This window comes from Paroedura picta, chromosome 10 (assembly GCF_049243985.1).
Source record: "Paroedura picta isolate Pp20150507F chromosome 10, Ppicta_v3.0, whole genome shotgun sequence".
NCBI classification, from domain to species: Eukaryota; Metazoa; Chordata; class Lepidosauria; order Squamata; family Gekkonidae; genus Paroedura; species Paroedura picta.
Window position 1 is genome coordinate 15,559,581 of NC_135378.1, and position 22,730 is coordinate 15,582,310.

General features: G+C 44.5%; 1 protein-coding gene across 5 annotated transcripts in view; it reads right to left on the minus strand.

The window, feature by feature from the left end:
• Positions 1-4,102: 4,102 nt before the first annotated feature.
• The window catches only part of RBPJ (recombination signal binding protein for immunoglobulin kappa J region), a 60,430-nt gene continuing 41,802 nt past the window's right edge, over positions 4,103-22,730 (minus strand). For 3 of the 5 annotated variants that reach the window (XM_077301483.1, XM_077301479.1, XM_077301480.1), the window contains exons 2-11: positions 18,112-18,150; positions 16,970-17,065; positions 15,158-15,323; positions 13,537-13,711; positions 12,716-12,853; positions 12,473-12,585; positions 9,867-10,007; positions 8,703-8,858; positions 7,193-7,296; positions 4,103-5,622 (exon numbers count right to left, since the gene is read on the minus strand). In XM_077301483.1, the coding sequence (XP_077157598.1) occupies positions 5,310-5,622; positions 7,193-7,296; positions 8,703-8,858; positions 9,867-10,007; positions 12,473-12,585; positions 12,716-12,853; positions 13,537-13,711; positions 15,158-15,323; positions 16,970-17,065; positions 18,112-18,150 (1,441 nt within the window). In that variant the 3' untranslated portion in view covers positions 4,103-5,309. Of the gene's footprint in view, positions 5,623-7,192; positions 7,297-8,702; positions 8,859-9,866; positions 10,008-12,472; positions 12,586-12,715; positions 12,854-13,536; positions 13,712-15,157; positions 15,324-16,969; positions 17,066-18,111; positions 18,151-20,084; positions 20,350-21,031; positions 21,874-22,730 lie in introns of those variants that run through there. The other 2 variants (XM_077301481.1, XM_077301482.1) reach the window with 2 other exon arrangements.

Consider the following 22,730-nt stretch of genomic DNA (forward strand, 5'->3'; position numbering starts at 1 on the left):
CTGCTGAACTACTGACGCCTACGGAAGCCTTAAAGGACTCCCACTCCATCTGATCGAGCTGTACAGTGCCAACAACTGTGGGAAGGACAGCAGCCTTCGCCGGCAGAGTCCACTTAGAAGGCTTCTTTTCTAGGAGCAGAATGGACCACGGAGAGGCAACAGATTCAGAAAGCAAACGGAGCCTCACTCATTCTCTGGAAGACTGCTCTGGATTTATTCGTTGTCCAAGGGACATCGACAGAACCGCCGGCACAGAAGAAGAGCGACCAACGATAAAGTGTTCTCCGCCTGAAAGCAGCTACTGGAAATGCAATCTCTTCCCTGATGTCTTGACACTCTCATTAGCCTATGGCAGGGGTAGTCAAACTGCGGCCCTCCAGATGTCCATGGACTACAATTCCCAATTCCCAAATGCTGGCAGGGGCTTATAGGAATTGTAGTCCATGGACATCTGGAGGGCCGCAGTTTGACTACCCCTAGTCTATGACATAGCAGAGAAAGGCAAAGTGGCAGATATGGGGTCGGACCCTGCAACCTGCTAGCAGATGCTGACAACTCCCAGATCTTCCCAGTTGTCTACATGCCCCTCCCCCCCCCCCCCAGCAGTCATTTCCAACTCCTGGAAAATTTGTTCCTGTAATAGCTATGAAAGGCGCAGGGTGGGTGGGTATGTTTTGCCCCTCTTCCCTCTCCCACTGCAGCATTACAAGCAAGAGGGCTATTGCTCCACATGGGTCACACAATCCTGGGTCTAAAATCTCACGTCAGAAATGATTGCTGGGGGTGAAGGGCAGGTAGACAGTTCCTTACACGGTCCCTGCACGGGATCAAAGCCATCATCTGGTAGATCATTTTCAAAACAGAGGTGCTCACGTCAGACTAAGCAGAAATAAATGTGACTATATGCAAAAGGTTGACAGGAGGCTTACGGGTGATCAATTGGGTCCAGAAGGGTGTGAGAAATATTTGCTAGAATATTTAGCAAATCTTGAAAGCTATGTAACTGGGCTGAAAAATTACTAACTGTATACATGATGACCACACTGATATCACTGAAAGCACAAAATGAGATCCCTTTTGTCCCAAAACAAGTTGGCCCAGGGGCCTGTTAGCTGTGGTTTAAACAGCACTATAGCACTCTAACACAGGGGTAGTCAACCTGTGGTCCTCCAGATCTCCATAGACTACAATTCCCATGTGCCCCTGCCAGCTTTTGCTGGCAGGGGCTCATGGGAATTGTAGTCCATGAACATCTGGAGGATCACAGGTTGACTACCCCTGCTCTAACACATCTGTAGAGAAACACAGTGATCTGCCACAGCATAAGCAGAGACAAGCAGCTTAAACTGAAGATAAGGCCACAAGGAATCCTGCCCTTGGTTACCGATCTATTTTTAAAAGAGAGATATGAGGTGAGGCTAGATATACCTCAAATTAAGAGCCAGGGGTGTACAGAGACCCTGCAGAGGTGACATGGAATGGGCGGGGGGGGGGAAGCAGGAAGACCTAGGACAGAGTATAAGAAGAAGAAGAAGAGTTGGTTCTTATATGCCGCTTTTCCCTACCCAAAGGAGGCTCAAAGCAGCTTACAGTCGCCTTCCCATTCCTCTCCCCACAACAGACACCCTGTGGGGTGGGTGAGGCTGAGAGAGCCCTGATATCACTGCTCGGTCAGAACAGTTTTATCTGCGCCGTGGCAAGCCCAAGGTCACCCAGCTGGCTGCATGTGGGGGACTGCAGAATCGAACCCGGCATGCCAGATTAGAAGTCCGCACTCCTAACCACTACACCAAACTGATGATAAGACATGAGCACGGATTTTGCTTTCTGCAGCCTCCCTTTAACTACCCCAACCTTCAATCTCCATGCTGTGCAGAAGTTGGATAGCTTGGACAGTGCTCTAGGAAGAGGGGAGGAAATTCCAGTAGAGATAAGCAACATTCAGCCATGGTGCTGCTGAAAAAGAGTGAAGACACTGCCTCTTAATGTGAAGGACATGTGCAGTCAAGCCAAGAGGCACTCTCTATAGTACTGGCATCCCTAGTTCACAAACACAGAACCTAATAGTCACAGGGGTGAGGACTGCACACATTGACTGAGTTTGAGTCAATAAACTCTATGCTCACCAATGAAGAGAAACTGGAAATCATTTAAAAACAATTGGCAGGTTGAGGGAGGTCTATGTGGTGGAAGAGTAAGCATAGCGAATTCCAAAAAGAAGTATCTATAATGTCCATCTAATGCAGCTCAAGAGCCAAATTACTTTTTCTTCTTCACAAGGGTTTCTTGGCAATCAATTCATGGTAAGATCTTCTCAGAAAGGCTGTTTAACAATTGGGTCCGATACGCATTTTTGTGTCACTTGGTCATTCAAACAAACCTCAAACCCTTGAGCTTCCTGGGTGTATAATGGCAGAAAACCCAATGGCTGGAAGATTCAAAAGGTTATGCATGGCTTTCCATACATGACTTGGATTTTCAGGCCCTCTTTCCTATAGCAACTCCCTTTCTCTATAGAGATGACCCCAAAAAATTGAGATCCCTCATAGTGGGATTGGCAGGGCATAAAGGATTTCAGTCGCAGCCATTTCCATGTTCACATTTTCATCACTTGTAAGTTTCTGTTTCTTCATGGACTGAGTGTGACTGTGTCCTGTTCTGCACATGTTTTACTCCCCCTAGTGGTCAATTCAATTTTGCATTGCTTTATGTCTGGCAGATTTCCCTGCCAATTTAAACTGCAGGTTTTTAAGGCCGACATGAACCAATGTAATATCAAACTGACCTATACGGAGTAAAACACATGCAGAATAAAAAAAGAAACTAAAATACAGGAACTCACAAGGGAGGAAAAGAAGAATGGGGAAAAGCCTGTGAGTGCATGAGTGGATGTGATATCTGCAGATTCTCCAAACACACGCAGAAGTGTTCTTTAGAGCAGTGGTCCCCAACCCCCGGTCCGGGGACTGGTACTGGGCTGCGGGCTCCTCCTCGTCCTCCTCCCCAGCTGCTACCTCAGGGGGTGCCCTGCCACTCTGCCACTGGTTCACCTTTGGTGCTCTCCAGTGGCCGCCATGGCTGGGGCTCCCCCCTTGGTGTGGCGCTGCACAGCTGCTGCTGGCAGCTCCCACCAGCGGGCAGCGGGAAGTCAGGGGCGCCGGCGGGAAAGCAAGCAGAGCAGGGGCTCAGTCGGCGGCAGCAACGTCCCTCAGCAAAAGACTATCCCCCCCTCTGGACCTCAGTAAAATTGTCAAGCGCTGACCAGTCCCTGGTGATAAAAAGGTTGTGGACCACTGCTTTAGAGCTTGGGCCAACGCACACTGAAAATAGAAAAAAACAACTGGTGTTTGTAGGGAAAGAATCTCTAACATCTGTGAAACTCCAATGTGTTTTACGTCAACTTCAGGGGGATATCATTTCAAATTCTCAGTAGAATGTGACTTTCCTTTCTGCAAGTATTGAATTGAAAGTCACATTCTAAATTACTCTAAAGTGATATTCCCCCGAAGAACCTTGACATGAAATCCATTGGGGTTTCACAGATATTAAAATATGCTTTCCCTGCAAGCACCACTTTTTTCTACTTTCTTTGATGGACTTGATGCATCCCTTTTCTTCTTTCAACATGCATTAGACCAGGGGTAGTCAAACTGCGCCTCTCCAGATGTCCATGGACTACATTTCCCATGAGCCCCTGCCAGCATTTGCTGTCCGTGGACATCTGGAGGGCCGCTGTTTGACTACCCCTGCATTAGACCCATTTACATATAATGAAAGAGAGAGAGAGAGAGAGAGAGAGAGAAAGAGAAGATAAAGAGCTTCTGGAAAACACTTTGGAGAGGAGAAACAGCAGTGCTATCAACTGATCCTTGGCTAACACGCCACTGGGAGAACAGGAATATTACAACTGGTTGTCGGTTCTCATCCTTTTCTAAGTACTATCATTTCACTGGACAGTCACTTCTACACACATGCACACAGAACAATCATACAAAACTAAATCAAGGGTTGGCTTGATGCTTAAAGAAAACCACAGTAAGCCTGACTTATGATGGAGAGGCACCTACCAAGTCCAGCTGTGGCCTATGCTTGAGGAAAAACGTTGCTGTATGCCAACAAGACAAAAAAATAAAAAAATAACCCATGCTGCCAAATGAAGTTATTGGGAACAGTCCACTTAAAAACACACACACACACGCACACACAATTAACTTACAATTAATATCAAATTATGTACAAGATTAGCCAACAACAACAACAGCAACAACAAAAAAAACCTGAAGAAATCCTGAACATATTTTCTGACGCATGTATTGACTGTGAAATGAAAGGGAGAACCCTTTAAAACATGAACACATAAGCCGGTAACGTGAGCAGGTAGGAAAACTGCTGCACAAGAGGCCATGTTTTGTAATGTTAAAAACCTCAAGGATCGATGCTATAAATACATAAAAAGGGGAAACAAAGAAAGCTCTATCAACAACGACCGAAACAAAACCAAAACAAAAAAACAAAACCCCCAGAGCTCTAAAGTTAACATACATTGCATGTATCGCAGGCAAGGCAGAGGCATTTTTTAAAGCTTTTGCACAGACTTCATATACTCTTAAAAAAAAAATATGCTGGCCTTTACAAGGTTCTACTTGCTGAAAAATAAAAACAAAAACAAAAACAAATCAGTTCATAAAAAGTCACAAGACTTCAGTTTTAAAAAAATGGAACAGTTCCAGCCATAGACCAAAAATATATATATATATATGTATATATATTAAAAAACTGGAAGAGTATGGTAATTAGATTATACAAGCATGGTCAGGCTTGGAACCTGAATATACTTCAGAGCAAATGCTCAGAGGAAAAAAAAAATTATATAGAAACTATTTGGTAACAAAAGCATACTATATGTCGTGATACAAAAAGGTATGGTGAAAATGTACCTTTTATACTAAAGCGTTCCTTGGTCCATAAAAACTATGTTATGTCCATGTTTGCTAGTTCAACTCCCCCCCCCACTGAACCATTTATTATTTTTATAAGCTCATGCCCATTTTTATAAAGACAGCTAAAAATAGACTTTGAATACAGCGTATTCCTCCCCCCCTCCCCCATTTCTCGATTTCTTTCTTAATTTGCAGCTTGCGTTGAGATCAGCACTTGCAGGTGATAGAAGTTCAAATAAGTAGTGAAGAGGTGATTCTCTCCCCCCCATGAAACCACAAAAACTGTTCAAGTTTTATTGTTTGAAGCACTTGAAAGTCAATTTTCCTTTTTTTTTTTTTTTATAAAAAGTTCTGCACCAAGAGCAGTGGTTAGGAAACTACCGTTGCCGTTGATGTGACGTTGGTTGGGTTTGTGCTGACGTTTGTGTAACTTCCCTCGCTGTTTGCATTCGTTTCGCTGGAAGCCAGGAGGCTCGAGTTGGCCCTGAGGATTGCTCCAGCGGCGCTGCAGTGGGGCCGGGGGCCCGGCTCTGGCGTGTACGTAAACGTAAGGCTGGTGGAGTAGATGATGCCATCATTGCGGACCAACGTTACCGGCACCTGGACGGGCTGGCGAACCCACCGCCAGCCTTCCCGGAAGGCAGATATGTCAGGGACGACACACAGCATGCTTTCGGCACACCTGGTGAGAAGGCAGGAGGAAGGGGGTTAGATGCCGAGGACACGTGTTGCTAAGAAGGGGCAATCCAAGCTATTTTGAGAATCCACGGGAATCTTGTAGATTCTGAACCATGGCAGTTCTAAAGCCGAACCCTTGAAGAAACATAGATTATTACAAATCACACCAACAACTTGATTTTTTATACCCCACCCTTCCCAGTTGGCTCGGGGGTGGGGGTAACAGGCATGTACGTGTAAGTTACAATGATAACAACAAGAAGAGGAAGAGGAAGAGGAGGAAGAGGAAGAGGAAGAAGAAGAGTGGGTTATTATATGCCGCTTTTCCCTACCTGAAGGAGGCTCAAAGCGGCTTACAGTCGCCTTCCCATTCCTCTCCCCACAACAGACACCCTGTGGGGTGGGTGAGGCTGAGAGAGCCCTGATATCACTGCCTGGTCAGAACAGTTTTATCAGTGCCGTGGCGAGCCCAAGGTCACCCAGCTGGCTGCATGTGGGGGAGCGCAGAATCGAACCTGGCATGCCAGATTAGAAGTCCGCACTCCTAACCACTACACCAAACGTTTCAAATTAAATGAATTAAATAAATTATATTTATATTATTAACTTATTGAGTATTAGGTTAAAGGGGAACTTCATTTCTGCTGGGTGGTTGGTTTGGGGATGGTGCATTATTGAGCTGATGTGTGTGCTTTTTTGGTTGGTTTGCTTTTAAGGACAGTTCATTCCACGGTTTTTGCTCCTTTGCAGACATTTCTAATGATTTTGTTCATTGATGCAGGAGCAAAGTAGCTACACAAGGCGCAGACCTTGTACGGCTAGCCATTTGAAATCTCAATCGGCCTCCTGAAATTTCAACACGCTGCACACAAGGATGGATTTGCAACCTAAGGGGTCAACACCCTAATCCAGGGATAGTCAAACTGCGGCCCTCCAGATGTCCATGGACTACAATTCCGAGGAGCCCCTGCCAGCGTTCACTGGCAGGGGCTCCTGGGAATTGTAGTCCATGGACATCTGGAGGGTCGCAGTCTGACTACCCCTGCCCTAATCCTTAAAGAAGCTGATTGTCAAGAAGCTCAAGATGCTGTTCTACTAGGCAGAAATTGGTGACTTCTCCGCAATCCCCTTGAACCACTGAAAGTATGCATTAGGAAGAAGATAGGTCTATCATTGGCTACTAGCCACAGTGATTGAGGGGAACCTCCCCATTCAAAGTCACCAGACCTCTGAATCTGGGAAACTGGATGCAACATGAGGGGGTTACTGTGGTCTCTAGGCCCTTTGGCTGGCCCTGCAGCAGGATGCTGGACTACATCAATCATCGTTCTGACCCAGCACAGCTCTTCTTAGAATCTTTAATCAGATTCTAACTGACAGGCAACTTTTGGTTATTACACTGCGAGTCCTCACATTTTCTTTAGGATCAAAAACCCTCGCTTATTTTAAGGCTTTAACAATCGGTAAAGAGAGGTTAACCATCTTAGACTTTTGTGAAGCCTACAAAAATCAACTCACACACACATCAACACATTCCAAACCCATCACAAAGGACCCAAGGAGCAGCACAGCACCTGTACATGGTTTCCGCTTCGACATCCCCAAACCAGACACATAAATTTGGAGTGAAGTTCTGCCCCGTGAGTTCCAGCATTGCTACGTCTCCACCGCCATTCAGCTGGGGAAGAAAAAAGGCAACGGTGACCCCAAGCAAAAAGGTTAGGAAGTCTATTATTGCTTGCAAAACAGAGAATACACAAAAACGCCACCTAACAAAATCAAAGATGTCTCCCTAAAATTTACTATGTTGAACTAACTGGCATCAGTAAAAGTCTCCTGAGTCAACAGCCAGAGAAAAGAGATTCCTTTTACAATTACTGAAAAGAATCAATGGCTTCTTCAGACACTGGGTGAGTTTAAACTTTGCTTACAGCTGCTAAAATAGTTACTAGGGTATACTGGGGAAAAACCACAGAACTCCCCTTCTTTAAAAAGCTATAATGTATCTGTATAAACTAAATTAACATACTACTAAAGGATTTACAATGTATGGACAAGTCTCAAGAATGCTGGGTGAGCTTCATTATGTATTAGGATTTCCCTTTTGCTTTTTGTTAAAGGTTGTAAACACCTTTCTTTTCTTCAAAGAACATTCATTACTTTCACGTGCCTGTAGTACTAGGCCAAAATGCTGTTCTGAAAATGCCCTACCCCTGCAAGAACATGTCCCTGTAATTGTGGCTGTGCTGAAACCATCATAATGTGTTTTTCTATAGTCCACAGTGCACCGTTATTTGTGGGCAGCTCATCGACACACCCTTTACCAAATGAAACTGATTTGATGAGGAGGCCAGATCATTTTCTTACTAAGCAACAAAAACTCTAGTAATTGAATCAATTGCCAAGTTTCTACATCTGGTTTCGTAACAGTAGAAGGATTAACCCTTTATGGTATACTTTTCCTATTTCTTTTTTGTATGCCAATAGAGGTCTTCTGAATCTGCATCTAGGCCAAAGTCCCAAATGAAACCAGGCCAAAATAGAGATGATATTTCATAAGCCACAAAATATTAAGGGCCTGTTTACATATTAAACATTTAAGTTCACACCTAAAGATGCACCATGCAACTGCAACTAAAGCATGCTTGCAAACGCAGGCACCATGGGGGGTGGGGGGGGTGGGACGCTCACCAGAAAAATATGACAGTGCTCTGGATGGGTATCAAGGTAATAGAGATTTGCATTCAAAACCTCACTCAGCCAAGAACTTGGTCCAGCCTACACTGACTCTTATGTACCTGACAGAGCTCCTATGAGGATGAAATGTGTGCACAAGTGTGCACAATGGTAAAACAATGGTATTTTGCAACAAATATGATTGCCTAAAGAAGCCAAAATGGTAAGATTACATACATTAATTTCAAGGCTATATAAAGCACATGACGCTAAATAACAAGGCAGCATTCCACCAGTGTAAGAGTTGGGAGGGAGGGAGTGACAGAGAATCATCCAACCCGCCCTTTCTGTTAGTGGGAAACAACTAAGAGAACATCAAATAAAAACCCAAACTAAAAAAGAACCTACTTGAAGACTTTCCACAACAGGCACAGGTGTTACTGGAGCATGGACCGGTCCCATCCCCTCATAAAAGGTGTACTCTGCTTTGTCCGTGCTAATGATCGTCCATGAAGCTCCATCGTTAATCATCTCTTTATTTGGTTCTTTGGGGCATGGAGTGGCCTTGGGGGAGGGGCAGGGGGAAGCAGCAGAATTAGGCAAGACACTGATGAAGAGGCATAGAAAATACACAGCTGAGCTTTGATGTGAGAAACTGGGGGGGGGGGCAGAACGCCTTTTTTGAATGATAAAGAATCACATGTCGGGATTAGAAATCGGGTCTGTGTGTTGGGAAGGGGGGCAGCTCCTGATCCCTCGTACGCCCACTCTGCTTTATAAAAGACACATTCAGCCACAAAGTATTAGCATGCTACGGCCTCAGCAATGGACTACTTGGATGGACAGCGGCTTCGAGAGTTAGGCTGGTAAGCATTAAGCTGCACTGTGCCGAGGCCAATGTGCTGCGATCTTGTCTGCATTCTCATTTTCCCCCTATGCAAGTTCCTGTTTCCTCGGAGCTGGGGCGTTATTCCAAATACATTTTGCTCCCTCTAGTGGTCGATTTGATATTACACCTATGCAGGGAGCAAAGCACATACAGAACTGACAAACCCCTGAAGAAACAGGAACTTGCAAGCAAAGAAAATAAGATTTTGGGAAAAACCAATGTTAGGTCAAATATGGATTCATTTACATAATTTCCCAACTCTTTGCTTCCATGTTACAGTTTTCCCTGAGGCCTCCTCTGTCACCTCTCTTCCTCAAAGTCCTGGTTGGAGCAGAATAAACCAAGAAATTGATTACCTGGATCTTCTCCAGGTCTCTCAAATTTACCAAATCCCAGCACCAACTTTCAGCTTTATAGTCTTTTGGGAAATATTTCAGAAAAACCTAACAGGAGCTCAACTTATTCAAAATAATCCCGCCTACACCCACCTGCAAAAGAACTAAGTATGGTTATATGGCTTTCCCATAGCCTCCCCCAGGGCCAAAAACCACCCAGCCTGTTTCCAGGGTCCCTATAGTGACACCCATGTGGCTAAAATCCACAGCTCTGAAAGCCCTGACTAAGCACTGCTGCAGTACAATTTGTTTTGCATTTTGTATGACTGGTTTAATCGACTAACTTACTTGAAACTGGATAATTCTCTCTTGGGAAAGGCACAAATACATTCTTTCTGTATCCTTAAGGTAGAACGCACACTTATGGAGCTGTGACACTGGATCGTCTGCATCTAGTAATGCGGTCTGTTTGTCCACTTTCCGAATTATCTGCACACAAAGCACAAAGAAAAGGTTAGAATGCCAGTGTATTTGGATGGGCTTCACATGTTCTGTGCCAGCATATACACCTGGATAGAAATAAATATCCCTAGATATCCCTGTTAGGGCCAGCTAGTATACCAGCTAGCTAACTATGATGGACAGCATTTGAAAAACAAGGATCTATGCGCTGAAACGACAGCAACAGTTAAGGTTATAAATCCTTACAAGGCAGGCAGAGCCAGAGCTACAGGCAGCTCCAAAGCCCTGTGACTGGCCAGCAGCAGCTGAGAGAGTTGATCTACTGGCTGTGGGGTGGAGGGAGGGGAAGGCATTCGACGTCTAAGCCGGGGAGTGGTCTGGGAGAAGTCTGATTGTGACAGATCCTTAGCTGATAAACTCCTCTGAGGAGAAACTCCAATGAGAGAACAGAGCTTTCTACTGACAGCTAAACCACACAGTGTCTGGACAACTAGGGACAAGTATTTGACAGTGAGAATTTGGGCAGCTAAGCGTTAGCACCCAAATAAGGCCAAATTGGAAGGAGAAGTCTTATAAGGAAGAGAAAGGGGATCCCTGTCTAGTTAGGAAGGGGAAATCAGGGGTGTGAATTTCCTCAGTCTCCTGTGTGTGAGAAGGAGCTTCAGTTACCTCAGAAGGCAGTGGGATACTGGTTCACATCCAGGAAGGGAGAAAGTTGTGGTACAAGCTAAGAGTGCCACCTTCTAGGAACCAGGGGAGTTCAGGGGAACTCCAAAAGACTAAGATAAAAGAAAAAACAAAGGTGTTCTGGGAATAAACATAATAAAGAAACCTGAACAGCTGAAAGAAAAGCCTAAGAACCGCTGAAAAAGCCTGCAGCTAAGAACTAGGAAGTGTGAAACTAAATAAACGGCATTCCTCATTCCAATATCCCATTCCCTCTTTCATTTGTTAGTAAAATAAAAGTTAGTAAAAACCTTCGGTTAGTAACCTGAGTTCTGACAAAGGGCTTGTTAAGAAAAGACAACTCAACACCCTCCCAAAGGGTTCCAAGGCTGAAGAAAGCTCAAAAGCTCTAATGGTGACAGGGTGGGGCAGGGCGTTTCATTAATTAGCAAAGGAAGCCAGGCTATTAGGCTAACTCAGTCTCTGAGGGAACACCATTTCTTTTTGGAGGGAAAATTTTCCTCAGTGTGGGGAAGCGTGTAGAGGCATGTGCCACACTAACAAAGAACTACCATAAGTCTCACATTCAGCATGTATGATGGACTCTGAAATTCTCAAGGTGCTTTAAATTCTAAAGGTGCAAGCTTAAGATCAGCTCGGCCCCTCCATGGGATCAGGCTAGGGCAGGGGTAGTCAAAACTGCGGCCCTCCAGATGTCTGTGGACTGTGGACTACAATTCCCAGGAGTCCCTGCCAGCATTTGCCAGCATTTGCTGGCAGGGGCTCCTGGGAATTGTAGTCCACGGACATCTGGAGGGCCACAGTTTGACTACCCATGGGCTAGGGTTATGCACGGTGGTGTCCGAATAAGCCATTCCAGGCTGACGCAGCCAGTGCCACGCTACCGGGGGGGGGGGGGGGAGCCACGGGCACCGGTGCATAACTCTGTGCACACACACAGACGTGTGCCGAGTTACGCACCGGCACCCATGCCTCCCCTTCCCCCCTGCAGTGCGGTGCTGGCTGCATCAGCCTGGAATGGCCGACTTGGCCGCTGCACACAACCCTAGATCAGACCGCTGCCCTTACACCTGCGTATCCCGTCAGGGGGTGGCTCCGGGAGGGAATGAGAGACTTGTTTTATACCAATCTTGCTGCTGTTATTAAGGGGTATGGTTATTAGTGGTTTTATCTTGTAAACCGCCACTGTGGCTCTCCAGATGTCCATGGACTACAATTCCCATGAGCCCCTGCCTGGGCTACACTGTATCAGATAACATGTCTTCTCACAAGTTGGCCAAACCTCTCATGGCCTAAACAAGAAATATAGCTAAGAAAAAGAACATTTGCTGGCCTGTGATCCATTAAAAAGTCAGACAAAGTATTAGGATGTGCTCGGGGGGGGGGGGCAGGTTTCAATTCTCACTCTGTCGTGGAAGCCTGTGGTGACCACAGGCTGGTCACACACATTCAGCCTAACCTTCCCTTATGGAATCCAAATACTGTACAATGAGATGCAACTTACTGGTTTTTCTTTTAGGCTCCTTCCCCTATGATTAATGTGATTAATCTTGCATGAGACAGAAAGGCAGCATGGGGGGAGGGAGATGGAGAAGTGGAACTGCATTTTTAACCCTTTAATGTTTGTTTGTTTTTTACTGTTGCAAACCATCCTGAACCCAATTGCGGGGAGAGACGGTATAGAAATAACCAAATTATAAATTATTATTATCATATGGAGTTCTTACGAGAATACAATAGAAAAGGAGAGAATAATGTGAGACAGTGTGGGGAGAAAGACAGGTTTATAAAGTAAATAACTGTACCAATCTTGGGAGTGCCATGCCAGTAACGGAGCACACAAGCTTGACCGTCTGCCCATAATGGATATAGCCATCTCGAACGGTGAATTCTTCTCCTTCCGATTCATCATCGTCCACTGCACAAAAGAGATGTTTCAGAATGCAATGAAACCCATCCAGGGATTATACGCAACAGCGGGCAGGTTATGAGGTCATACGATCATATGCCATCAAGGGCTTTTAAAAAACGATTTGACTTTTACTTACAGAGGTGAATGTAAAAGGCTCCCCACTGTTGTGAGCTGGCATGGAAGTTTCCCCCTTCTACGTGCAAGTATCTGGTGCTAACCGTTTGCGACCGGAGCCTATTGAATAATGCCACTTTAGTCCCTGATGCAATGCACACTGGAAAAAAAAAAAGACCTCAGTATGTCAGCCCAGAAACAGGACAGGGCGCTCAAAACACTTGCATTGAAACAAACGCATAAATTTAAATGGCTCGTACAAGCAACTCCATTAAATCCACAGATAAAGGATTTCTTAAGAGGAAAAATGCTACAAGTGCAAACTCATAGGTGTGTCTTTAAAAAAGCAAACCCACACAAAATTGCTTGTATGCACTAAGCCAGGAGTCCCTAACACTTGGGCCGCTAACACCTTTCCTGGAGCCCAAGTGTTTTTAAAAAGTGGGTAGGCCAGGAGTGGGCAAACTGTGGCCACCCAGATGTCCATGGACTGCAATTCCCATGAGCCCCTGCTAGGGGCTCATGGGAATTGTAGTCCATGGACATCTGGAGGGCCACAGTTTGCCCACCCCTGGTGTAGGCTTTTGTGCAGCAAGGCTCCCCATTTGGCTGATGGTACAGATTTTTAAATACTCTGCTTTGGCAGCAGCTGCCACCACAGTGCAAGGATTTTCAGAGTGTGACTGAAGCTAAGCGATGGCAGCCATTTTGTGACTAGCTCCACCTCATCTGGCAGCCATTTTGTACCCGGTTGGAATACTAAAGGTGCTGACAGACTCAAAATAGTTGGGGGACCCCTGGAGTACTCACAGATTCACAAGACAGTTGTAGGTAAATACTCACAGTCCGCATTTTTTAGTGACTGTTTCTTTTTAGAAGGCTTGGAGATTACTTTGATCCGTTTACTGAGGAACATGCCAATATCGTCGCTATTACCGTAGAACATTTTTACTGATAACATGAAGTGCTTTCTCTTGTCAGAGTCGGATATGTACAAGGTTTTAGCTGTGCAATAGTTCTGTGGAAGAGAACATACCAGTGTTTTCTATTGCATCCCAAAGTCAGACACCCAAGTGACATATATGCAGTCCTGAATCAACATCAGCTCATTTTAGAGGCAAAATGCAAAAAAAAAAAAGTAATCTTTTCAGGTAAATAATATTAACAAAAATTAAATGACCCGTTTCCTCTGTGTTATCTCTCAGCATGGCTCTACTGTGTAGTTCTTTTGTTGTCACAGTCAAGAAATTTTTTTGAAATATATTAAATCTGCAACCCTGTGGGAATCCGCTCCTCTCTAAGCACACTGGATGTGAAGCAACTCTGCAAAGGACTGCACTGCACAGGCTCCTTCCCTTCTGCCACGAAACGTCACCCTGAGATGGTTAGTCTTGTGGCTTTAGCCTACCTCATGGGGTTGTTGTGAGGGTAAGAAGGAATGTAGGAACGCAAAAGGAAAGAGGACACGGCAAGAGGGGAAGGAGGTTGGCAGTGGTGGGGACTTTGTGGTGGGCAAAGAAGCAGCCCAGATGCGGCAGGGCTGCCCCTTTGGCCATGGTTAAATCTCCCCCCCGGCCCCCTGCCGCCGTACTGGAAAGTCTGTCCTGGTCGGCTGCCTACCTGGCATGTCGGCGGGCAGGCTCGCAATTTGTCAGTCTGGGTCCAAGGGGCCAATTGGCACCTTCTGATTGGGCCCTCCGCTTGACAGGCTGGGTGAAGGGGCCAATGGACACTGTTCCCCATCCCGGACTGAGCCCACCCCCCACCCCTTAGCGTTTTATTTATACCGCTCCGCGGAGTGGTGTAAAGATTATTAGATTCAGGTGGGCAGCTGTGTTGGTCTGAAGTAGCAGAACAAAATTTGAATCCAAAGCACCTTTAAGACCAAGTATTCTCCGAGGTGTGAGCTTTTGTGTTTTGTGTTTTGTGAGCACACTGTTTACTAACTTTCTGCTAATTTATTCTCTCCTTATATCTGTATGATTCTTGTTCCACGATAAGGAAGTCTGCATGCACACGAAAGCTCACACCTTGAATAAAACGTGGTTGGTCTTAAAGGTGCCTTTGGACTCAAATCCTGCTCCACCACCAACAACATCAATTTATTTTATTTGTACCCTGCCCCTCTTCGGCTGCTGTCTTGAGACGGCTAACAACACAGTTAAAAATACAATTTGAAGTATATTAAAACAATAAAAACATAAGTTGATATAAAACCTACTATCAATAAAACTAGGGTTACTATCTTGACCATCAAACGGCTACCCACTATTGATCAGAGTAGCTCCTAATGGAACAGTGGAATCAGGGAGGATGGGATGAACATGAGATGAGAAAGTTAAGGGAGGTCTTACTGAAGGGAAACCAAGTCACACAGCAAAGCAATCAGCCTCCCAGCACTGGAAATGAACTAGACAGCCATCGGCCTGGCAGTCTGCAGGTAACACAGAAGTCCTCAACCCACCTTTCCTTCTAGGTTCAGCTGCTGCATTTCTTGGTCGCTGTTTCCAATCCCGATGAAGGCGCATGGTTGGGACTCCTGCTCAGAGCAGCCGTCCCGCTCCATCTGCTCTTTTTTTTTCTTCCAACCACTACCCATAAGGTAGACACATGGAGGGGGGCAAAAAAACCTAAGGGAGAGACGAGGCACATTAGGATCACTCCTGTGTTAGGCATTCTTCATTGAATTGCATATGTTATGCACAAAATTAATAGAAGCCACATAAGAAAAGGTGAGTCTGGGGACCTCTATTGATGACCAGAAAGGAAACTGGCTTATATGCACATGCTAACTTTGTCCTTCACTATGGCTACTATAAGGATCAGAACTTAAGCAAATAGTCTTTTTAGTGCTGAAGCTCCAGTCCGGGTTTCCAAGATTTTACCATGCACTGAGGATACATCTCCATAACCTGAAGTTCTAAAAACCTGCCATTTTAAAAATGAGATTCCGAGGATGCTCACCTGAAACCGTCCACTCCCTGCAAAATCATAATCCCTGTGACACAATTATGACTGCAAAATTGTAGAAGTCACTCAGACACGGCTCTGTTATCTACACTGCTCCAGATTAGATACAAGTCTCAGACACAACCCAGTCAAAGCTTTGCTTTTACAAGTCCCACCACGTTTAGTGAAAGAAAGCCAAGCATGCTGTGGGACTCATAGAATTATAGAATCATAGAATCATAGAGTTGGAAGGGGCCATACAGGCCATCTAGTCCAACCCCCTGCTCAATGCAGGATTAGCCCTAAGCATCCTAAAGCATCCAAGAAAAGTGTGTATCCAACCTTTGCTTGAAGACTTCCAGTGAGGGGGCGCTCACCACCTCCTTAGGCAGCCTATTCCACTGCTGAACTACTCTGACTGTGAAAAACATTTTCCTGATATCTAGCCTATATCGTTGTACTTGAAGTTTAAACCCATTACTGCGTGTCCTCTCCTCTGCAGCCAGCAGAAACAGCATCCTGCCCTCCTCCAAGTGACAACCTTTCAAATACTTAAAGAGGGCTATCATATCCCCTCTCTACCTCCTTTTCTCCATGCTGAACATTCCCAAGTCCCTCAACCTATCTTCATAGGGCTTGGTCCCTTGGCCCCAGATCATCTTCGTCGCTCTCCTCTGTACCCTTTCAGACTCAAAGCTGTTTGATTTCTTGTACCCATACCCTTGGTCAATCTTCTCAAAGTACTTCAAGCACACCTTTTCCAATAATCCTAGTGTTTTACAAAACATTTTATTCTATATCAAATTAGTCTACAACAGTGAACTTTAGCCTATAGCAGGAATGGCCAAACTGTGGCTCTTCAGACGTCCAGGGACTACAATTACCATGAGCCCTGGGGCTGGAGTTCCTGGAAATCTGGAGAACTACAGTTTGGCCACCCCTAACCTATAGGAATGAGGGAATGCTAGCAATTATTTTTAACTGAAGAAGAGTTAGCTGAAGAAGAGAACTGATTGTCATAGCACATTTCTCCAGAAACTTCTCCACTGCAACCTTCTATTGTGGCATCAACTGAAAATAGTTTCTGCTTTTCTCTTTTGGTTTGCTTCTAAATGCCAAACATTAGGGCCATTTCATGGACAAAACAAAATCATCACATACACCTATTTTAGACATTGGAGAAACAATTTTTAATGCATCATTTTTTAATCCATCAAATGAGACTTCCAGGAACGGGGGGGGGGGGGAGGAGAGGAGGAGATCTTACAGTTGCCCCAGCAAAGCTAGAAAAGCTGGAGAGCTACGTCACACATTACATTTTCCATACCTCTTTTCATTTCCGTAAGATTTCTGTGCAACTTTTGCATGAAGAATTAGGACTGTTTGATCACCTCGCTCCTTTAAATAATTTCTCATAGCCTCTCTAAAAAATAAAAAGCAAAATAAAAGTTAATCAAAACTTATTTTGCATATCAGATAATTTGCATGCTTCTAAATGCCAAAAGGTTTTTTTTTTGCCAGAAGGCAAAACCTATTTAAGCACAAGCAGTTGAACAACAAGATACTTAAGTGCCTGGTGTGTCATGGTTACTCAACATTTATGATTGGCTTCTTAGGTAACACAGAAAGGAGGGGGAAAGTCCTGAACTGTCTGCAGGAGAGGGGCAGCCTTGGCTAAGATCTGACCCTCATGGACCTTTTCCACACTAGGAATTCGGCCCGGCCAGCACTCGTCCAGTTGCGGGGCTAATTTCCACTTCTGGACGATGTCGGTACTGCCCTTCGGTGGTCCCGGGCCTGACATGACTCAGGCTCTCAGTCAGCCTGTGGCAAGGGAACAAGGATCCCCATGATAGGACAAGCACTGGACCAGGCCGAATTCCTGGTATGGAAAAGGTCCTCTAGAACAGGGGTAGTCAACCGGTGGTCCTCCAGATGTCCATGGACTACAATTCCCATGAGCCCCTGCCAGTGTTTGCTGGCAGGGGCTCATGGGAATTGTAGTCCATGGACATCTGGAGGACCACAGGTTGACTACCCCTGAAACAGGACTAAAACAATTACAGCCATTTTATCGATGGGCTCCCTCACAGTCAGGCAGGACAACTGATGCAGTTTCAGTAGCAGGCAACTTCATACAAATTTTGCTCCACTGAAAAATTCTGGCTAATATATGTCTAAAATAATAGGCACTGGCACAATGAGACAAATATACTCTTTCAAGAGGTTATTTTTAATAATGCAGAAGTGTATTGTTTTGTCAAACTGTCCAGTCATACAAACTATACTAAGGCAGGACTTATGCACCTACATAAGTCTTAAATAAGGAGGAAGACACAGCAATGCTTCCTGATTTCTAAGCTTTTCATATGGTGTAACCTTCAACCCTGTGATTGCCCATCAGTCTGAAATGGCCCAGGAATAACTGAAATACTGTTTGCAAGAACCAATGCAACAGCCACGACTTACCTGGTAAGCCGTTTCGGTTGAGGTCGCTCACCAAATTTCCTGTAAAATAAAACAGTCAGTTGTGAGCACTCTTGAAGCAACAAGGCCTAAGTATGGCTGGTCTTGTTAATATCTGGATGGGAAACCCCTAAGGAATACCAGGGTTCTGATGGAGAGGCGGGCAATGGCAAACCACTTCCAAACATCTCTTGACCAGTCACTATGAGTCAACGGTGAGTTTGGGAAGAGAGATGTGCTAATTACCTGCAAATGGAACTGTGGGCTAACTATTCAGGAAGCACAGGAGAGCAGCATTGCTTGTGGGAATGCTTTGGGGAAGAGCTACTAGTACAGAAATAAGAAATAAAACCAACCAAGAAATAAAACCAACACATGAAAAAGAAAAATTCATTTCAGTCTGTGCAAATCCTGAATTCCCTGAAGTCCATAGAGTTAAAATGGAGATATTAGAATGAGAACCTACTGATCTTGTATAATGATGTCCTGGTACATCATTTCTATGTGAAGAGGATAACCGCGGGAAGAAATCCTCACTGATTGATCACTGATAAAATATTTATATCCTACCTTATCTCCTTAGATTCAACCAACAATGAATCAAGCTCCAGGGTCACAAAGATTAACAGCCCATTTACATGATTATTTACATGATTATTTACACGATTAAACAATGCATGGGCCTAAGATGCATGAATTGCCTTTTGCCTCTTGCAAGAAACTGTAGGCAAGAAATGGGGCTGCAATTTGAGGTTTCCACTGCCAGGTGGCGCCTTCCTCCTTCAGTTCAAAGGCTTCCATAGCTGTGTCACTCATAGTTTAGAAACACCGGACTCAAAACTACAAATCCAAAGAATTAGAAAACACAAACTGGAGGAAGTTCCCAAGAAAGCAACAGCAAGAAAACAGAACTGTCAGCAAGGTAGTGACCTGTGCTTGAGACAGGTTTAAAGCAGGAATCTATTTCCAGTTAGGATGAAGGTCCTGCCTGCTGCTTAACTCAGGATGGGGGAAGGATGCCTTCCATGTCTCCAAACATAATGAACTTCACAGTAAGTCCCACTATGCCATTATAGCTTGGAGGATGGAGGGCGCCCTTACTGATGAATTGCCTGAAAGCTGTGATCCCCATCTAAGGAGGGTTTGCCTGCCAAATCCCACTTCAACAAGACAACATGCTGAAGGACTCCCCACCTGAAGAGCACATCAGGCAAGAAAGTTGAGTCAGTTCTGTAGCATCTCACACATGCTGATATTGATCCCTAAAGGCAAGACTCTGGAGCATTCATGTTGAAGCATGTAGCTGCCACACTTCTGATGAAATACACCATGAAGACCGGAATCTTGATTCCTTTCGGCTCTGAGGCTTTCACAATATATCCCCAGAGCCATTTCCTCAGATAAGTTTTAGATGCCTTAATGCCCTTATGAATTTCCTGAAAATTGACAGACAACAGGTACAAATAAACTGAGTTGCACTTACCTGTAACTGTTGTTTATCAACGTCTTCTGTGCAGACAAAACACTGGGACTGCGCCTGCACAGGCTGGCCATAGACATTTTGTTCCTAGCTTAAAACCTCCTAAAATGGAGGTGCCCTATCCCATGGGAGCTGGCACACATATCACTTTTCCCACCACATGTGATACGTGCTTTGTGAGTGGGCTGCTCCCCTCCCTCAGTTCCCCTATGCTGCTGTAAGCTCTTCCAATAAGTATCACAGAAAAACATTTAAGTTTCATTATTCTCCATAATTGTATTCATCATTTTTTGTAGGTGTGAGCTTACAGCAGGGCAGAAGGGAGGGAATGTGTGTCTGGACAGAAGACATCAATGAACAACAGTTATAGGTAAGTGCAACTCTATTTTCATCTTCCATCTTCTGATGCAACCCCACATTGGGACCATTTACAAGCAACTAATAGCCTTCAGGCTGAGGGGTGAATCTCTCATTGGAATAAAGACTGCAAAATCACCTTTCTCAGTCTTTCATTACTTCTTGGCTCAATGCATGTTTCACAAATGTATTTTCTCTTGACCAGATCACAGTCTTGCAGTTATCAAGCATGGGGGGGGGACCCTTCTATGAAATACAGCAGATATAGCCATCGACCAGGTGGAATGTATCTTCAGTCCAACTGGATATTGTTTACCTGCTGACAGGTAGCATGAACACACAGCAGCAACCACCCATCTGGAAATAGACTAGGAAGAGGCAGCTTTATCTTTCCTAGGACCCCAATAACTAATTAAAATGTTCTTTTCAAAATTTCTCTCGCTAGATAATAAATGTTCATCTTATGACGTCCAACATGTGCGACTCCCTTTCTGCATGAGAAGTAGGGGGAGGGAAGAATACCAGGAGAACTACCTGTTGGGATAGGTGGAACTTAAGATACCACCTTAGGTAAAAATTCTAAGATGGGGTATAAGACCAAACAGTTTACCAAACACCTTAAGGAATGGGGGAATCAACTTGAAGAACAGCCAGCTCACTCACACATCTAGCAGATGTGATGGCTACCAAGAAGGCCACCTGAAAAGGCAGAAAGGCTAACAAAACCAAAGTTAATGATTCAAAAGAAGTTTTTCATCAACTGAGTTAGAACCAACTGTAACAATCACTGTAGCCTCTCAAAACTTTGGGGTGACTTATGAACCAAAATCAAAACCCTTGCACTTCCTCACAAAAAAGTGGCCATTGACACCAAGGGTGTCCAACCAAACCAAAAACACACTAAGCCTGAATGGATTATAGATAACAAGTACTCAGGAACGATACTTAATGAGCAGCTGTAGGGACAGGCTTCGAAGCGTAACCATTTATGCCCATAAGAGTATCTTGTTAGCGGGTTTACAGCTTTGCACCAAAATGTCATGTACACCTTTAGATAAAAACTACCTACAGCTGTATCTTCCTCACCATCACAATGGAACAGAGGTCCTAGGGTTAGCAGGTCCAGTACCACTGGGAGTACAATATACACTCCTTTGGAAACCATGAGTAGCTTTGCAAACCACATTTGATGGGGCCAAAAGGGGGCAATTAGGATCCCTCATGCCAGGTCTGTCTTCATCTTTTCCTATAACCCTGCTGAGAAGCAGAAAGGAGGGAAATGAATAAATCTTAGTTCCCAAACAATGGACCTGAAAAGCACCTCCAATTTACTAGAGCCTTTGCAGATTTCATAGTGGTAAAGAGATCTACTACAGCAGGGGTAGTCAACCTGTGGTCCTCCAGATGTCCATGACAGGGGCAAACGCTGGCAGGGGCTCATGGGAACTGTAGTCCATGGACATCTGGAGGACCACAGGTTGACTACCCCTGTACTACAGGGTACCCCAATATATCTAAAATTCCCCTGAAGTATGTGGGATTGACTGACCACTCATAATTCATGTTATATACCCTGCTGAGAGTATCTGCATAGGTGTTAAGTATGACTCAGTTCCAGCACCATTTAACTATTAATCCCAAGGCCCTGCAAGTGTCAAGAGTTAAATAACTCTGAGTGCTCAGCTGTCCTGCAGCAGAGAAGAGCTAGCCAGCTTTAAAATGATGTTTTAAAATCCCAGGAGTGTTCCCGCTTCTTTCACAGAGGAGACTGACTTGCCCACCCAAAAGTCATGTGATGTGGAAGGGGCAAGTACTCCTCCCTCAGTTTTCTTTTTGCCTCCGCTCAGAGAGGACTTGTCAGCAAGCTGAAAGAATATTTACCTAAGAGATTAATCATACTCAACGTTGCTGCCAAATCACCTCAGAAATCAAGGGAAGGAAGGGCTTCCGGTTCCGGCTATCGCGGGCTAGGCAGCTCAGCTTTCTTAGCTGAGCACTACTACTGAGCAAGTATGCGATAGAGGATATATATTTTTTTATTCCTCTGTCAGACTTCCACCCCCCTGCGAAAAGGGGGTGTCCAGGCTGCCGATAAGTCTTTTAAAAGCGGCGTGGATACACTTTGAAGTTACTTACTCCGAGGGGTTCCAGCTGTTTGAGATAAGGCTCCATCAAGCTACTCAGTGGATAGTGTTTTCCTATAGCCGGCAATGGCTGTTATCTCCAATTTAAAGAAGATTGATGAATGTATTTGAATAAGGAAGCTGTCTACATACCAGGTTGGAAAAGAAACGTGCTGACTTATGGTCTTGACAGATGTAAAAAAAGGAGTTTTCGCTATACCAAGCTATAATTAATTGCCGGTAACAATTTACTTGAGAGTAACAAGGACTCCCTTCTTATATATTAGAAGACTTTTGAACAAAGCTGTCTGCAGACATAAAAGAGGAGTTGGAAGCTGCATATGTCATATGGTATTCATTGTTTAAAAATCAAACGGTGAATTAGGCTATATTGAGTTAAATATTTAGAGAGTTTGAGAGAATATGGCCACCTCAAGGAGAAAAAATAGTACAGATTCTGAATCAACTAAATTGGACTATTTAATAGGAATGCTCTCTGAATTTAAAGCTGATGCAACCTCAAGGTTAAACGGCATTGAAGATAAATTAAATAAAATGGAAGATAAGTTGTCAAGAATGGATGTGGAACTAGGAGAGTTGAAAAAAGAAATAACTCAACTTAAAGCTATAGAAACTGTTACTGTAAAGTTAAATTCAGAGTT